Consider the following 18,670-nt stretch of genomic DNA (forward strand, 5'->3'; position numbering starts at 1 on the left):
TTTAGGCATAATAGTCAATGCAGAACTGAAAAACAGGAGCAGGTTTTATAAGCATTTTCTATAAGTAGAATAGCCACCTGAATGGTGGCTCTGGGAAACATTTTGGTCGTCTGAAAACCATGAGTAGGGAATTCCTCTCAGTTTATATAGAGAAAGGCACGGATGGAAGTTTGTCTTTTAGACCTATAGTCAGGATCTTTACTTCTCCATTTTAAGTTTTCCAGAGAACGTTCTTTAAATGATGGGGTTTTGAAGCAGAGATTGTCTTCAAAACTTTGGGCAATGGTTATAGGTTAATAATGCATCTTTGCTGTGTAGACAGTTATAAGTTGGAACTAGCAAGAGTGACTTTTCTCTTGGAGAAGACCATTATGTGTTAAACTAGGTTCTTGTTTTCCCTACAACTTTAAAATGTCATGAACTTTCAATAAAACTGTTGTTTTCTGTTTGTTGTTTTGTATAAGTGATTTTCTTTAATTTCAGGAGCTGCCTGCCAATAGTGTCCTTCTGATTTACCTGTCAGCCACTGGCGTTTTCCCCACAGGTCGTTCTGATAGTGAAGGTACAATAAAGGAATGCTCCCTGTCGTGAGCAGGGCTTGAATTCTCTTTATTTTCTACAAGGCGATGGCCCGTAGCCCACAGACAATCTCAAGCTTTCTAGAGAGGCTCCCAAATTTGAAACCTGGTCTATCTGCCGAATTGGCAATCTTGTAGATACCCCAGTCTGTTTTATTTGCTGAAATATTATACGGTAAAGTTAAAAAAAATCAGAAAATTCACATACTACATGCGTGCCTCTCTAACAGATTTGCTAAAAGCAAACACATATATGTGCATGGAATAACCAAGCCTAATTATCTACTTCACATCGTTGAATTTTTCTGAGCCTTTAGTGTGTTAGGGAATCTGGTCAGCGGCTTCACTGTGGCTGAAAGTCTTGTAGAAATCAGTGCACTTTTGTAACTGTGAAAGTTCAAGTCCTTGACATGATTTTATTTTGTGTGTCCTTTCTTTGGTTTTATGGATTCAATCTGTAGAATATTGGGATGCTATTTTAGAATAAAAACTTGAAGCTGTCCAGAACATGTGAGTCCAGAATATATGAAATTGGTTGAAATAGATGAGTAGCTTGGATGTAAACAAGGCAATTAAATCTTTTCCTGGACAAAAAAAAAATTGTTCTTAACATCCTTAACATTTTCCTCCTCATTTGTTTGTTGAAATTTGCATTCCTTTATACAATGCATGTCCCTGCCATCTTCCTTGCATGACCTACAGATCCTCTTTAAGTGTTAAAATGAAAACAAAACAAAATAAATCTCTTTTCATTGCAGTGATTTTTTTAAGGGATAAAATATAAGACTTACTATTAAAAGTGATGCAAAATCATAAATACTTTAAATTTTTGGTGATAAAGTTAGTACTTTTATTTATAAATAATTATTTCCATATCTTATACACTATTGAATCAGATTTTCTGGGCCCCGCCTAACGTATTGATCTCTTGTTTTACTTTTTTCAAAGTACAGTAGTTACTAACTGAATGGTCCTTTGAGAGAGATTATTCCTAACATACCACAGTTGCTGTTTCATTTACATAAGAGTTTAACTGATAGGACCAGTGGGAAAAGGCTAATTCCCAAACCGGAATTACAGTGGTTGATGTAATAATAATGATAATGGATTTTTTCCTACACTAGTATTTGGTAATTCTTCTCTTAAAAATGAAGTTTTTGTCAGTGAGAATTTTCAAGTTCCATTCAAAAATTTCCCTACATTTTTACAATTAGTGGCCCTCTTAAAATTACATTTAAGAAATTATTAGGACTTCATTCTGCAACTTTCTTACTTAAATAATTTTGTTGAACTTGAGATTTTAAATTTTGCTTGAAATGAGAAGATCATTTTGAACATCCCAGATCTCCATCTCTTTTTTACCCAGAATAATGGGATGCAGTAGATTCTTGTTTTGTTTCTCATTATAATCTGAAGAACTGATGAAGATGGTCAGATGATCTTTTAAAATATTGGAACAGGCAACATGCTGAAATCATTTAAATGCCACGTTAAACTAAAATGTTAAATTTTCAATTAATAAAAATGTTTTGTAATTATCTTCCATTTGTATCAATGAAAGATTCACCCAACACCTTTGTGTTTGAACATCAGATCAATGCTACTCTCCAATTGAAGTCTAGGATTTTTCCCTTTCTTTTTATAGGTCCTTATGATTTTGGAGGGGTACTTACTAATAGTAACCGGGATATTATAAATGGAGATGCCATCCACAAACGAAATCAGTCCCACAAGGAAATGCACTGGTATGTATTATAAAAATTATAGTTCTCTCTTATAAAATATTAAGTAAAATGGAATGTTCCCTTAGGCTGCTATTCATAACACTTATTTGGATTCCAACAATATCTCAGGCTCTGACTACCTTAGGCAATTAGAATTGTTAATATTTATTTTACAATTTTTTATTGAGTATGTATTATATGTCAGGAACTATTCAGTCACTGGAGATCTGTTCATTCAAGTTGGAGGAGACAATAAATATATACATAAATAATAAGTCAGGACATGATGCATGTTAATATCAAAATAAGCTTTTTTAAAATTAATTAATTTTATTTTTGGCTGTGTTGGTTCTTTGTTGCTGCGCGCGGGCTTTACTCTAGTTGCGGCAAGCAGGGCTCCTCTTTGTTGCGGTGCGTGGGCTTCTCATTGCAGTGGCTTCTCTTGTTGCGGAGCATAGGCTCTAGGTGCACGGGCTTCAGTAGTTGTGGCATGCAGGCTCAGTAGTTGTGGCTCGCAGGCTCTAGAGTGCAAGCTCAGTAGTTGTGGTGCACGGGCTTAGTTGCTCCACGGCATATGGGATCTTCCCGGACCAGGGCTTGAACCCGTGTCCCCTGCATTGGCAGGCGGATTCTTAACCACTGTGCCACCAGGGAAGCCCAATATAAGCTTTTTTTTTCCCCCCCAATATAAGCTTTTTAATATAAGGTTCTGTTGGTGTGATATAGCAAAAATGAAGTTAGCTGTATGATTTCAAGGAGATTTCATCCATGAAAGTTTGCTCAGTGCATTCACTGGTTGGGTCATTATGGGTTCTAAAATTTCCCTAGCTGAGAGAGAGCAGTCTCATTACAGAGGAAACTGGACTTGCTTGAAACTGCATTTCTAATAGCACTTTACATAAAAATATAACTCTTCATATTAAAGAGTGGGGAAGGGAGGGCAGAGGGAAATGTTTCAAATTACATGTATAACAGCTAATGGTCCCCCAAGCCATGTGTTGGTGCTGTAGTTGACCATAGTTGTAAATGATTTATATCAGAAAAACCTGTATTTGAAATATATTGGGGTTTGATGATATTGCTCATTGACAACATCATTTTGTATGTTTACATTTACCTTAATATTTATAAACTACCCACATTGTCCACCAACCATGGGAAATAGCATGCACACCAAAATTGCGACCTTAAGCAGTGGCTCTCAAATGCATGTGACTGGACTTTAGCCTTCTGTGGGCCACAGTGAATCTGTATCTTTTTTTTTTTTTGCGGTACGCGGGCCTCTCACTGTCGTGGCCTCTCCTGCTCCGGACCTGCAGGCTCAGCGGCCATGGCTCACGGGCCCAGCCACTCTGCGGCATGTGGGATCTTCCCGGACCGGGGCACGAACCCGTGTCCCCTGCATTGGCAGGCGGACTCCCAACCACTGCGCCACCAGGGAAGCCCTGAATCTGTATCTTTAACAAGCACCCCAGCTGATTCTGATGCACATGTCCAGAGGAAATGTAGATAATAGAAGGGGAGCCCCTGCTTATTGTCTGCAATATTAAGATATAGCTTAAAATAATAAAAATCTTTAAGATGGATATAGATTTTGAAAGATTCATTGAAATAGAAATCTGGTTGTGTTATTACATCTTGTTTTCAGAACATGTTCTTAGGAGGAACTTTTAAATACTAAGTAAGTCCCTAAATGCTGACTTCTGAGATTTTCATGTGTATTTATTAATCCATCTTTAAATATATTAATATATATATTAAATATATAGACTTCTCTTTAGCTTGAATATTCTTGAATAATAATTGTGTCTGGGGCTTCCCTGGTGGCGCAGTGGTTGAGAGTCCGCCTGCCGATGCAGGAGACGCGGGTTCGTGCCCCGGTCCGGGAAGATCCCACGTGCCGCGGAGCAGCTAGGCCCGTGAGCCATGGCCACTGAGCCTGCGCGTCCGGAGCCTGTGCTCCGCAATGGGAGAGGCCACAACAGTGAGAGGCCCGCGTACCACAAAAAAAAAAAAAAAAAAATTGTGTCTGAATTTTTTTTTTCCAAATAAAACTGTTAACTTGCCTACCCCAGTAAATACAGACTTTTTTGGTCTTTTGCTTAATTAAATCTTTGTTTTTCTCCCAGTGCTGTGACAAAAAGGAGGTGTGAGCAGACCAAACTGATGAATAAGATTTCTGAGACTTGGCTGATAGAGTTATACAGTCATTCATTGTTACTCTTGTTGTTGTTTTCCCAGCCTTCATCCTGGAGATCTCTATCCCTTCACAAGGAAGCCCCTGTTCATCATTGTGGATTCATCCAATAGTGTTGCGTATAAGGTGAGTTCCATGAGCGCTATTGCACGTTAGACACTATGGCACCACCCTGAGGTAACCAATCTGAACATGTGCCTTTTTATTTTGCTTTATTTTATTTAATTTTACAGTTTGTATTTAGTCTTTCTTTTCTTTTGAGGTTGTGCATGCTAGTCAGGATCTGGTGCTATGAATAGAAACAAGAAGAAAACGCATGAATGGACACTCAGTGGAAAATAATAAATCCTCCTGCAGGAAAAAAAATTCAAGATTTCCAAGATCACTGGTGGGAGGTTTATTTTTGTTATATAACCCAGAATAGTTTTCTTTTATAGAGGTTGAAGTATATGGGAACATTTTATTTTCTAGTTTTCAAACTTTTTCCCCTCTATACACTGAGCTACTATAGTTTAAGTGGAATTTCTATCCCATGTTATAGAGTTATATTCATTGAATATCAACACAAATTGTTTTAGATGCACTTATTATTGTTTTTTTTAATTTGTGACAATAAGTAAAAAAAGGTGACCCTGAATTCTGAAATAAGTAACAGGGACTTAATGTGAAAATCCTTTCTTTTATGTTTTGCTATTGAAGCAATGGTTTTCAATGATTGTATAAAGAATGGCAGCAGTGAGACACTTTAAAGTTGGATGTTAGAATTCAAACAATAGTAATTTACAGGAAAATGAAAACAGAATTTTTGGAGCCCTTTGTATGTGGTTGGAATATTTCATTAGTGGACAGTATGCTCAGAAATATGCTGGAAACACAGATTTGCCAATTGAAATTATTTCTGTTGTGGGTGTTCATATAATTAGATGGAGAAGCAAACGTTAATAGGTTTATTTCAGGAGAGCAATAGAAATGTCTGGTAGCCAAAAAAGCTGACCCCAAGCATATTTTTCCATCTAATTTTCATGCTTAGTTTCACTTTTTAAAGTCGGAATTCCAAGAGCATCCATCCCACCCTACATTGTTCAGCATGTTTCCTGCTACCCATTTTGTCAAGTTTAACGTTACAACTTTTGATTTTTAGGAAAACTAGCTATGTACTCTCTTAAATTGTGAGTGTGCTGTTGTCATTTTTAATCTTTTTGAGAGGGTGGGAGGCTGCTGAAGGAAAAGGTTTATTGGCTAACCCATTTAAACATATAAAAGCAGAAGAGTCCAGGCATTTTGTGTCTTCACAGAATTCAAAAAAAGTATTCTGTGCCTTTGTCAATGAGAAGGAAACATTTGCTACAGTTTAACGATGTAACAGAATGTGTTGATGGACAGTAAGCAAGTGTATTGCTTACTATGATGTAGCATGCATTGAAAGTATTTTCACAATCTATTAATTTCTCTCAATTTAATTGGACATTATTTGATACCATCTTTTATAATCTCAAGAATATCATTCATGTTATGTACCTGCTATTTCCAGAGTGTCGTTTGGATGTAGACTGCGTATTGGATGATGATTTTGAAAAAACACCATTGCGTATAATTGGAATTATGTCTCATGATTTAATTCTAAATTTCAGTATCCCAACACCCAGGATAACAGTGGAATAATAGAAAGATTTCTGTGTGTGTTTGGTGTTGATGGCACATGCAGTATCACTCCTCTAAAAAATTAAATTGTCAAGAACATTCTGATCTTTAGAAATGAAATGGGGAGCCCATATGCAGTAGGCAAATAAGACCATGAAGTAGTCTAATTTGATCTTTTAAAAAACTAGTTAATACCTCTGAATCAAGTGTGCAGTTCTCTGTGTTAACATATGAAAGTGTCTGACATTTACTTTTCCCACAAAGCACGTAAAAATTCTTAAACTATCATTTTGCAAGTTTCTAATGAAAAAGAACTGGGTGACATGTATTATTTCTTCAGTACATACTTTGTTATATTCATTTCATCCATATGAATGTTTTATGAACATATATGTGTTTTCTAAATGTTTCTTCATGTAAATACAAACACTTCATGTTATTTCTTCATTTCAGTATTACTTTTTAATTTTTATGAAAGTAACTCATGCATATAGTTGAAAGCTGTAGTTCTCTTTCTGTGCATCAGAAACATTCAGAGCCCTCTTCACAACCACTTGTACCTGGGTCCCAACTCCTGTGATTCTAATTTGCTTGGCCTGGGGTGGGTCTCAGGTATCAGCATAATTCCCTTGTGTGGTCAGGGTGAGATCTACTCAGCCAGGTTCCACCAGGAGTTACTAACAACAGCAGTCTCCCGCTCTCATGCCCTACCCCTGTTTGCCTCTTCCCAGAGGCTACCATTTACATCTTTTTTAGTTAATTATTGTGGTATTTAACCATTATTTTTCTAAATCACATGCTGGTATTGATATTTCTTGATTCTTCAGTTTTTTGTTTTTTGTTTTTTGCGGTACGCGGGCCTCTCACTGTTGTGGCCTCTCCCGTTGCGGAGCACAGGCTCCGGACGCGCAGGCTCAACGGCCATGGCTCACAGGCCCAGCCACTCCGCGGCATGTGGGATCTTCCCAAACCGAGGCACAAACCCGTGTCCCCTGCATCGGCAGGCGGACTCTCAACCACTGCGCCACCAGGGAAGCCCGATTCTTCAGTTTTAAGCAGCATGTATTGATATCCCATTATGGAAGAAAAATTTAGCTCTCTTTCCCCTTCCTATCCCCATTTCATATTCATACCTTTTATAACTTTTATCCACACAATAGACATATCATAATTTTGATTAACTGAATATTTAGTGCTTACATTATTATGAGTATACAACGCTTTTAACATCTAAGCCACATAGTAAACTTTTTCTTTTCTATGCAACTTTCTACTTTTCCTGGAGCAAATAATGTTATCTTGCTCCTGGTTTTTTTTTCTGAACTTATCACAGATTCAACCCCAAGCTCCTCACCAATTGCTTAATCTTCTTTCAGGTTGTTCAGATGCATCATTCTCTTAATTTTATCTTTGGGATGAATTCTCTCCCAAAGCCTCTGGACTGGTGCCCTCTACATGTACTGCACAGCTCTCCTCTCTGAATCTCTTTTCATTATTATTCTGGGAATTCTTCATCTCTCTTCTATATTGGAATCCCTGTTTCCTAAATCCTATGTCTTCCTCTTGGACACTCTCATTTTGGTTTATTCTCTCATTTTACTGTAGCATCTCCAGCAAAATGGAGCTTTCTGAGAAAGGGTGAATATGAGGTAAAATATTTGGTCTTACACTTCTGCAAATGTTTTTGATTTACCATCACACTTAAATGGTAGTTTTGGTATTGATTAGAAATTATTTCCCTTCAAAATTTGGAAGGCATTGTTCCATTGCTTTCTAGCTTCCAGTGTTTCTTAAGAAGTACAAAGCATTCTAATTCTGAATTCTTTCATGTGACTTGTTTTAAGTCCCTGGAAATATATAGGATCTTCTCTTTGTCTCCAGTGTTTTTCAGCCTCTTAACAGAGTGCCCTGGTCTGGGTTTACTTTTAACCATGGTACTTGGCATGTACTTAGTGAGTCCTTGAGTCCTGCTCATGTTCTTGAGTTGTTTCAGTGGTTTCCTCCCTTCCATTTTCTCTGTTCTTTCTTTGGAGAATTTTTGTCATTCATATATTGGACCTTCTGGTCTAGTCCTCTGGTTTTTTTGCCCTTTATTTTCCATCTTCCAGTCTTTTTGCTCTGTAGGAAATTCCCTTGCCTTTATCTTCTAACCCTATTATTGAGCTTTTCATTTGTTCTCTAGATTTTTTTTCACAAAGATATAGATGTATCTGTGTGTATGTAAAACATATATACATACACATATATAATTGGTTTTTATCCTGGTTGAAATATCTTCTCTTCCCTTTGAGAATGTCAATGGTCATTTTAAAAATTCTCCCTGCATGGTGTCTCTTTCCTCCATTATGGTTTGTTTCTGGTGTTTTTCCTGAATATGTCATTTTAGAGATTCATAATTTTTGCCTTTCTGCTCAGATATAAGAGTGGAAGCTAGCAAAATGGTTAGAATCTCTGAGGTTGTGGGTAGGGCTTGTCACAGTGAGCTGCTCAGTGTGGCAATCTAGCTGGGCCATTTAGTTGGGTAATCTCTGATGTCAGTGTCTTTAGGTCTTCGTGGTCTAGTCATGTTCACTGGAGCAAGCTCAGCTGTTCTGCCCAGAATGTAAAAGTCTGTCAGCGTTATGCTGTGTTTTCCCTGAAGTCCGTGTGTTTTTGTTTTTTAATATAAATTTATTTATTTATTATTTATTTTTGGCTGTGTTGGGTCTTCGTTGCTGCATGCGGGCTTTCTCTAGTTGCGGCGAGCAGGGGCTACTCTTCGTTGTGGTGTGCGGGCTTCTCATTGCCATGGCTTCTCTTGTTGTGGAGCACGGACTCTAGGCGCTCAGGCTTCAGTAGGTGTGGCACACGGGCTTAGTTGCTCCATGGCGTGTGGGATCTTCCTGAACCAGGGCTCGAACCCATGTCCCCTGCATTGGCAGGTGGATTCTTAACCACTGCACCACCAGGGAGGTCCCCTGTTTGTGTTTATATCTGCATATACGTGTACCTTTATGTACCCAGTGCTTCATACTTAAAAGATTCTTAATAAATATATGTTGAATGATTAAATGAAGGTAGTCACCATTATCCTTATTTTATAGTTGTGGTAACTGCTCTTGGAGGTTAAGTATCTTGCCTAATTGATTCCAGCAGTCTTTCTCATTCCAAAGCCCAAGCTGTTTCTACATTTAGAAAAAGAGGAGCTTTTCATGCTAGTCTGAGCCTCATTTCAGAAGAGAGGAATTGAAATGCCGAGATCTGTAACATAACAAGTATGGCTCACATTTTGGCTCTCAAATTTCCATCAGGGAATAGGCTTTATCTGTAGTAATGTAGTACTAGTGGGGTTAAAAAAAACACAGACCTGTCATTTTGGGCAACACTTCTTTGAATTCTGCTTTTTTTTTCTTTGGAAGAAGAAAATCCTTTGAGTATTTAATTATATATGACAGAGATGGATCCCTGCCAGTAAACATGACTTATACATTTGTCAAAACAGTCATATTTATCTAAACAGCCTTGTCCTAAAGTGTTTGACTGATGACTGTAGATTGCTGTGGTCTGGGAAGGCATTCACCTTCATAACAAGATTACCTAAGAGCTCTTCTGACAGTCAGCCTCACTCACTCCATTTCCTTCTTGCTACTTTGAAAGACCGTCTCTTTGCTTTTGGCGTTCTGCAGTTATCTAGGTTTTGTTTCTTTATATTTAACCTATTGGGAGTTGCTGGACTTCTCGAATCTGTAGGTTAGAGTTTTTCATTATTGCTGGAAAATTCTCAGCCATTATCTCTTCAAATCTTGGCTGTGCTGCAGATCCTCTCTCATCTCTTTCTGGAACTCTGATTTTACATACATCATTCTCATTGTGTCTTCCATGTCTCTTGACCTCTCTTCTATATTTTCCATCTTTTTGTTTCTCTGGCTGAGATTTGGATAATTTCTTCTGATCTGGCTTTCAGTTCACAAATTCTTTTCTTCAGCTGTGACTAACTCGTTATTAAACCCATTTATTGATTTTTATATTAGTTGTGGTATTTTTCATTTCAGGAAGTTCTGTTCAGTTCTTTTTCAAATAATTCATTGCCCTTTTTGTAATTCCCTATTTTCTGTTTTCAAGTTTGTTCTTTATTTCTTTAAACTTAATAAGCATACTTACTATATTATTTATTATGTATCTGGTAATTCTTACACCTGAAATCTGCTTTTGCTGCTTAAAGACACCCTTTGCTATTTTTGTATCCCTGTATACTTGATTATCTTTGATTAGATTCTTCTTGTTATCCTTAGATTCTTCTTGTTATCCTTAAAATTATCTGTGGGAAATTCACTGAGCCCTAGAATGATGGTACTTTCATCCAGAGAGGGTCTGCATTTGCTTCTGCTAGACACCTAGAGGCACTGCCATTTGGGGACCATGTGTTTGGGATTACCTAGGTGGTATGAATCTGGGCAAACATGCAAGAGGGCTGGCTTACAGTTACAACCATCAGGACTGTTTGGTTCGTTTGTTTGTTTGCTATGTCTCTGCTCTGCTCAGCACCAAGAAAATTTTCCTGTGGTCCCCCGAGGCATGGTTTGGGCAGGAAGATATGAAATTTGGTTTTGGTTCATCCTTACAGTAAGGGTGTAGCCCTTTGGGATTCCAGTTTAGCAGGGCCAGTTTTCTGTTAGACTCCATCTTAGGCAGACCCTGAGCTCTGACTGCTGTCCCCTTCTCTGCATAAGGCCTTTAAAACCTAAATGCAAGTGGCTGGATTGATTGCCTCAGGGCAAAGGAGGCCTGGCGTCAGCTGATTTTCTCAGTCTCCTCTCCTGGTTTTGCCTCATCTCTCTGACCTGTCACTGAAGTGCCCCCAGGCTCCATCCTTTTTCCTCTTCTTTTCCAGCTACAACAGACTGCCCCTGATGCCCTTACATAATTTCATGACTCTAATTACTATCTCTATCCTGACACTTTCCACATTTATATCTCCAGCCCAGACCTTTCTCAGTTACTCCAGACTTGAATATAATCTACCTACTCTACATCTCTATTTGGTGATTCTCATAGAGATTGCAAAGCTAACATGCCCAGGACAGAATTTCTAGACCTCTTCCAGGTCCAGCTCTCCCCATGTCAGTTAATGACTATTGTGCTTTTATAGTTGCCCTAGCCCAAATCCTTAGTTTCATTCTGGACTCTTCTTTGCCTCACACCCACATCCATTTCAGAATATTTTATTGGTTATAACTAATATATCCAGAATCTTACCACCTCTGCCGCCACCATCCTGGTGCATTCTACCATCATCTCTCCCCTGAATTATTGCAGTAGGTTCCTAACTAGGCTTCCTCCTTCTGCCCTTGCTCTCCTACAGGGTGTGGCTGTAAGTCAGATTATGTCACTTATCTACTCAAAATCTCCGAAGGCTCCTCATCTCACTCAGAGTAAAGGCTTCATGTTTTCTGCCCTCACACGGCTCCTCCCCACCTCAAATGCATCTCTGATCTCTTGCTGGTCTCCCTATCACTCAGTTCTCTTCAGCCACACTGACCTTGCTGTTCTTCAAACATACCTGGTAGTCTCCTGCTTAGGATCTTTGTGTTGTGTTCCCCCAGCCTTGAATCCTCTTCCAAAGATACCCACATTGTTTTCCAGGTGTTTAATCAGCTGAAGCCTCTTAAGAGAGTTCTCCCTAATTGCCCTATTTAAAATTATATGCCTCCCCAATACTCTTTATCCAGTTTTCTTACTTTATTTTTCTTATAATCATAAGTTAGCTTCTATATAATGCCATGCACTATTCTAACACATTTAATCCTCACAACGCAACGTGTTACTTTTATTATCCCCATTTTACTGATAAAACCAAGGCAAAAGGTGGCTGATTTGGGATTTAAATACAGTCTGATTATAAATCTTTCTGTGCTGCTAACTACTTTATTCTGTCTTTCCATATGTAGCACTTGTCAGCTTCTGTAATATTATATAACTTCTTTATTTGTTTACTGTGGGTCTCTACCTGCCACCTCCACCCCCATCTAAATATCAGCTCCAGGAAGACAGGTTTAGGTTTTTTTTAATCAGTTTTTTTTTTCTTAACTACAGTATCCCTAGCACCTAGAACAGTGTCTAGTTTGTAGGTTCAATGAATATCTATTGAAGAAAGATTTATTTATTTATTTATTTATTTATTTTTGGCTGCGTTGGGTTTTTGTTGCTGCACGTGGGCTTTCTCTAGTTGTGGTGAGCCGAGGCTACTTTTTGTTGAGGTACATGGGTTTCTCATTGTGGTGGCTTCTCGTTGTGGAGCAGGGGCTCTAGGCACGCGGGCTTCAGTAGTTGTGGCATGCGGGCTCAGTAGTTGTGGCTCACGGGCTCTAGAGCACAGGCTCAGTAATTATGGCACATGAGCTTAGTTGCTCCGCAGCATGTGGGATCTTCCCGGACCAGGGCTCGAACCCGTGTCCCCTGCATTGGCAGGCCACTGCGCCACCAGGGAAGTCCCTAAAGTTGTAAGATGTTTTAAAGTCTCAGTTAAATGGACAATTTCCTGGGAAAAAAATATCTAATGGCTACAAGAAGGGAAATCCGAAAGCCCAATCACAGGGTGTGAAATAGTATGAGGGAAGTGATCAAAGTTACCTCCATAAAAAAAAGGCTCTAGCCTTTTTGAGTTCACCAATAAATTCTTTTAAACTTTTATAATCTGCACAATTCCAGAGCAATGGAAAATATCAGAAATATCCAATTCATTCTATAACAGGCCACAAGACATTTATATGACCTTGAGCATTTCCTTGGTCTTTTCTGAGACTCTTTTTCCTTCTCTGTAATAATTTTATAGGATTGTTAAGATTATGGGTTAGGAGCTAAGAATCCTAGGATAGTCCCTGGAAAATAGTTAGCACTCAGTAAATGTTAGGAATCATTATGATAATGATACTATTTCAAGACAAAAATAGCACATACAAAAAACTCTATCCCAGATTAGTTTATAATTATATATTAGAAAATTTTAAATAAAATGCTAATAAATAGACCTACTAATAGAATAATCTATCTGAATAATGCATGAAGGTTCCATATATGAAAATCAATCAATATTGTATTCCCTGTTACCCTTCACCCATTTTTCTGTTAGGACAGTGGTCTTTTTCTTATGGATTTGGAAAAGCTCCTTCTATATTAAGGAGATTAATCCTTTGTAATGTGAGTTGCAGATATTTTTCCCCAATTCATCATCTAGCTTTTGATTTAGTTCATGCTGTATTTTTTATTTTTGTAACTGGGTTTATTAATCTTAATTATAATAGTTAGGAAGATCTTCTAGATGACAAAAATAACCCTATTTTCTTTTTTTTTTTTTTTTTTTGCGGTACGCGGGCCTCTCACTGTTGTGGCCTCTCCCATTGCGGAGCACAGGCTCCAGACGCGCAGGCTCAGCGGCCATGGCTCACGGGCCTAGCCGCTCCGCGGCATGTGGGATCCTCCCGGACTGGGGCACGAACCCGTGTCCCCTGCATTGGCAGGCGGACTCGCAACCACTGCGCCACCAGGGAAGCCCAACCTTTATTTTCTTTCAGCACTGTTATTGTTTAATTTTTTTTACATTTAAATCAGATATATTTGAAATTCATCCTAGGTTTTGGTATGAAGTATGGAGCCAACTTTTTTTCTAGATAGCTATCAGTTTTTCCTGCCAATTCCAACCATCATCTTTATCATATATCCTTAAGCCCTGTCTATTTTGGGGTCTAATTCTAGATTCTTCATTTTCTTGCATTGGTTTTCTGCCTCCTCTTATGCTGTGGCACATATTTCTAATTACTGAGGCTTTGAAGTATGTTTTGGTGTCTGATAAGTCTAGTTCCCCCTCTTTGCTCTTCTTTTTCAGAGTTTTCCTGGCTAATATACCTTATCTGTATGCACTTTAGAATTTCTTTCAGTTGCAGGGGAAAAAAGTCCGTGGCCATTTTTGTTGAGGTTGGTTTAAATTTTAATAAATTATTGAAATGACATCTTTAGAATGGGTTCCCCTCTGAGAACACAATATAGCTTTCCATTTGTTCAAGTCTTCATTTTTATCATTCAGGAGTATTTTTTAGTTATTTTTGTTTTTTTCACTTCTTATTAAGTTTACTCCTAGGAGTTTTCTTTCTTGTTTTACCAAACAGTCTATGATTTTACTTCCCATGTAGATCTGCCTTTAGGGAAAGGATATTCTTAATCATGCAAAGAGTAGTGAGTGTCAGTTTAATTCTCACCATAAATTAACACATTCACATTCTGGTTTTATACATCATTCTGTATGAGCAATTAATATGATTCACAATGAGAGATGAATCCAGTCTTCACATACCAGTAAGTCAGGTTTTAGAGCCTGGGAGGCTGAGAGCCAGATCATAGATCTTGGCAAATTTACCCTTGTAAATATTAGTGTATGTTGCCCAATGGAGCAACCTCTTGATAAACAGCCAGATGCCCTCTCCCTGTGACACTTCAACCATGTGTGTGCCTTTACTTTAAAAATCAATAGCTCAGGGCTTCCCTGGTGGCGCAGTAGTTGAGAGTCCGCCTGCCGATGCAGGGGACGCGGGTTCGTGACCCGGTCTGGGAAGATCCCACATGCCGTGGAGCGGCTGGGCCCGTGAGCCATGGCCGCTGAGCCTGCGCATCCAGAGCCTGTGCTCCGCAGCGGGAGAGGCCACAGCAGTGAGAGGCCCACGTACCGGAAAAAAAAAAAAAAAAAAAAAAAATCAATAGCTCACTTAATAAACTTCACCACTTTAAGAAAACCTGTTATGCATGTTAGTTAAACTTGAATGACAGTCTTTTCAGCTGTTACTGATGTTTCTGCATCTGTTTATAAGTTAAAGAACCCAATGTATACACTAATGATATGCTTTGGAAAATTACTATCATTGGTCAAATCTTTAATGAAAGTTTTAAATTCTTATATATTACAGAATTTCACAAACTTATTTGGACAGCCACTAGTCTGCTTGCTTTCTCCTACAGCATATCCAAAAGCTTTACAAGGTATGTTCTGTCATTCCCTGTTGTATCCGTAGGTTGAAAATAAACTTATGTCTACATTTTGAATAATCCTGCTCTGATCTTTGTCTCCCCCACCTACAGTGGTCAGTTGTGGATTTATAGTGTTTAATGTAGCAAGTGTCAGTCTGAAATAAACCCCGAAGTCTTGCCAACAACCAGAATTCTTTAATGGGCTAACTGTTAGGCCTTGAGATAATTCTAAAAGAAATGATAAATCATCCCTGAGAAAAGAGTGGTTTTGGTCCCTTGCTACTGGGGAGCTCATGATTTGTGAATTTTAAAATTTGTGTTGCAGGTGTGCTGGTCGTCATCCATATAGCATGACTTCCTCCAGCTCTGGCTACATATTTTAAGTATCTTTTAAGACAGTGAGATTTCTGGTCTAGAACACTTCTCAATCTATGCCTAAGTGTTAGAATAACCTAACTGGCACAACTTAAAGGGTGTCTTTTATTCACATTTTTACCTCGCATTTTTAAAATAAAGGAACCTCTTCTCAGGGTGCCAGAGAGACAGGTCAGTGTTTTTGCCTTTTCTCAGGTGGCTGAGAAATGAAAAACTTTTTGTCTTTAATACTTTGTCCTCAGTAAGCAACACATAAAATCTAATCTAATTCCCAGTCATTAAGCTAGGTAAACTACTAAACAAACCTGAATCCTGTTTTAGCAGTACTTGTCACTGTTTCACTATCTCCCTAACTGTGAATAGTGCTGATGTCTCTCTGTGGGAGATGGCATTTTACTGCTACTTCCCAGCCAGAAGTCCTGTCTGCTGACATAGTTTGACACAGGAAGTGATGGTCAGCATTTGAATGCCCGAGAGAAGCTGGAGACTTTTCACCGTTGTTTTAAGGTAAGTTCTGCTATTTAACAGGGAAAAACATGTAGAAATACTAAGTTCATGTATCTAAAAGGCAAATCACTAAGGGATAGAACTTACCTTCAAACAACGGTAAAGCTCTCCTGCTTTGAGGACTTTGTTAACCTGTTTCTTATCACTTTTGGAGACATGTAACCCCTTCTAATCGCGAGTACTTTTTGCTATCAAATTTTCCCATCAAGATGCAGCTTTATTTTAAATTGCATGAACCTGATGGGTTAATACCACAATTATTTAATCTGAAAGGTTTTATTGTGAAGAGGGTAAAAACACAGACTCTGGAGGCAAACTGATTGTGTTTGAATCCCAACTCAGCCACTTACCAGCTGTGTGACCTTGGGAAGTTACTTAGCCATTCTGTGCCTCAGTTTCCTTCCTATCAAATGGAGATAATAATAGTACCTACCTCATTAAATAATTCTGGGTACACAGTAAGTATTCAGTATGTGCTAACTATTGTTATTAATATGATTAATTGAAATATATGTCCTTAACATTTTTTAGTCCAGTATCCTCTATTTTTTGTGCTGTAAAACTTAGACCTCTAATCCCTTAAATGTGTCCCATCTGGACACAAAACTAGCAGATACCTAAGTACTTGGAATGTCAGGTTACATCCCTGCACCTCTGGTATCTGAATTCTGCAGTTCTCTCTTTAACCAAGAGTCACTTCATTCATTCAACAAGCATTTATTCCACATTTATTTATCAGGTGCTGTGCTAGGTAGAAGATATAGACAACCTAACTGGCAATTACTGTAGGTGCTCTGAGGGTTTCACAGGAGGAAGCACATGTAAAGTGAACTCCTGACCAGCCCTTGAGGGTTAAGAAAGTAGATGAAATGATGTCTAAAGTTGAGTTGAAGGATACGTAGAATTAGATGGGGGTGGGAAATGGTTGAATAAGAGTGTTCTAGCAGAGAAAAAGCATGCGAGCATGTGAAGAATGAATTGGGGAGGAGCTTTGATGGAAATGGGGAGATGATGTTGGCCAGAGTGAGGACAGTGGCTGGTTAGCTGGAGATAATAATCCTGGAGAACCAGTAGGACCTGATGGACTGGATGAGAGGGAATCAGGGAGAGGAAGGAAGCAGGGATGGACTGCCAGGTGTCTGGTTGAGGTGCCGGTAGAAGTGATAATCCTGGATAAGAAGCAGATTTGTAGGAGAACAACAGGGGAAAGAATCTACTGACAAGTTTTGATATGTTGAGTTTGAGGTTACCTTTGAGAGTTAGGTTGAGTATAGTAGTCTGGAGCTCCTCTGTCCAATAGAAATATAATGGGAGTCACACATGTGATTCTAAGTTTTCTAGTAGCCACATTTTTTTTAAGGTAGAAACAAACAGGTGAAATGAATGTTAATGAGACATTTATATTTTATAATTCACAGTTTGTCTCAATTTGGACTCATCACTTTTGAAGTGTGTCTGGTGGCTACTGTAGGACAGTGCCGTTCTGGACCTAAGGAGCTTATTTAGGCTGCAGATAGGGAACTGGGAATTAATATGCATATAAATGATAACTGAAATTTGTGCATAGGTGAGATCAACAATGTGTAGAAAGAAAATACTGATATTTAAGGGATAGGAAGAGAAAGAGCAACTAACAAAGGAGAATGAAAGAGATTGGCAGTTCTAGTGCTTCTCAGAGGGTTCCATTAGGAGCTGCCCATGATCCAGCACTTGCCACATTTGCATGGAAATTGTTAGTTGGAGGGGAAAAAAAAGCAAAGGAACATGTTCATTTTCCATTTCTCTTAAGTTTACGAGACTCTATCTTAAGTTTTTTTCAGGAGAAAGCAATGTACCTGGGATATGTTTTTGTAGTTCCAAGACGAATGTACTTTGTTGAATTATACTTTAATGGTACAGCTTTAATTTTATAGATTGTCAGTACATTAAAGTGTTCCTCAAATGCCTCTCTTTTGCAGAACTGTTGTCTATATATATAACATGTTTGTTATTACAGATCAATCTCAACGAGGTAGCCTCTTCACTCTCTTTTTGAACAATCCTCTAATGGCCTTCCTATTTGTCTCTGGATTGTCAAGCATGCGTAGAGGCCTATGGGAAAAGTGTCAAGAATATCTTCGAAAAATCAACCGCGATATTGCCCAGCTACTGACCCATTCACGTTCAATAGGTACCCTACTAATCTAACTGCACACTTAACAGAATGTACTATAATGGTTTAAAATTGTTTAAATTGTTTGAATTTATAAAGGTATTTGTTGAAGGCAGGAAAGTTGAGAAGGTTTTCCTGAACATTTCTTGCCTTTTGAAATGTATTTCCCACTTAAGTATCCTTTTACTGTCACTTTTCTCCTCCCTACAGATCAGGCATTTCTCCAGTTTTTTGGAGATGAATTTCTTCGCTTGCTTCTCACAAGATTTATCTTTTGTTCAGCCACCATGAGGATGCACAAGATTTTTCGGGTAGGCAAAGAATATCATTAAAGATCAATTTTGCCATTTTAGGTATTTAAGAGTCATATATTATATTTCACTTGTATTAAATAAACTTTGACTAGATCCAATATAATATTCACATATTAATATGTAAGGTATAAAGATGAACAACCTAAGGCACATCTGAGTAGCTACCACCCAGTTTAAGAAGCAGAAAG

The 18,670-nt window shown here is 38.3% G+C and overlaps 1 protein-coding gene across 7 annotated transcripts in view; it reads left to right on the forward strand.

Annotated features, from left to right (window-relative positions):
• SCAI (suppressor of cancer cell invasion) overlaps positions 1-18,670 on the forward strand; it is a 114,913-nt gene that overhangs the window by 86,728 nt on the left and 9,515 nt on the right. For 6 of the 7 annotated variants that reach the window (XM_082617651.1, XM_082617652.1, XM_082617653.1 and 3 more), the window contains 6 exons: positions 484-562; positions 2,224-2,323; positions 4,544-4,625; positions 15,074-15,146; positions 18,013-18,186; positions 18,379-18,479. In XM_082617651.1, the coding sequence (XP_082473777.1) occupies positions 484-562; positions 2,224-2,323; positions 4,544-4,625; positions 15,074-15,146; positions 18,013-18,186; positions 18,379-18,479 (609 nt within the window). Of the gene's footprint in view, positions 1-483; positions 563-2,223; positions 2,324-4,543; positions 4,626-15,073; positions 15,147-15,872; positions 16,017-18,012; positions 18,187-18,378; positions 18,480-18,670 lie in introns of those variants that run through there. The other variant, XR_014293748.1, reaches the window with a different exon arrangement.

This window comes from Mesoplodon mirus (genome assembly GCF_964341445.2).
Source record: "Mesoplodon mirus genome assembly, chromosome: 1".
NCBI lineage: Eukaryota > Metazoa > Chordata > Mammalia > Artiodactyla > Ziphiidae > Mesoplodon > Mesoplodon mirus.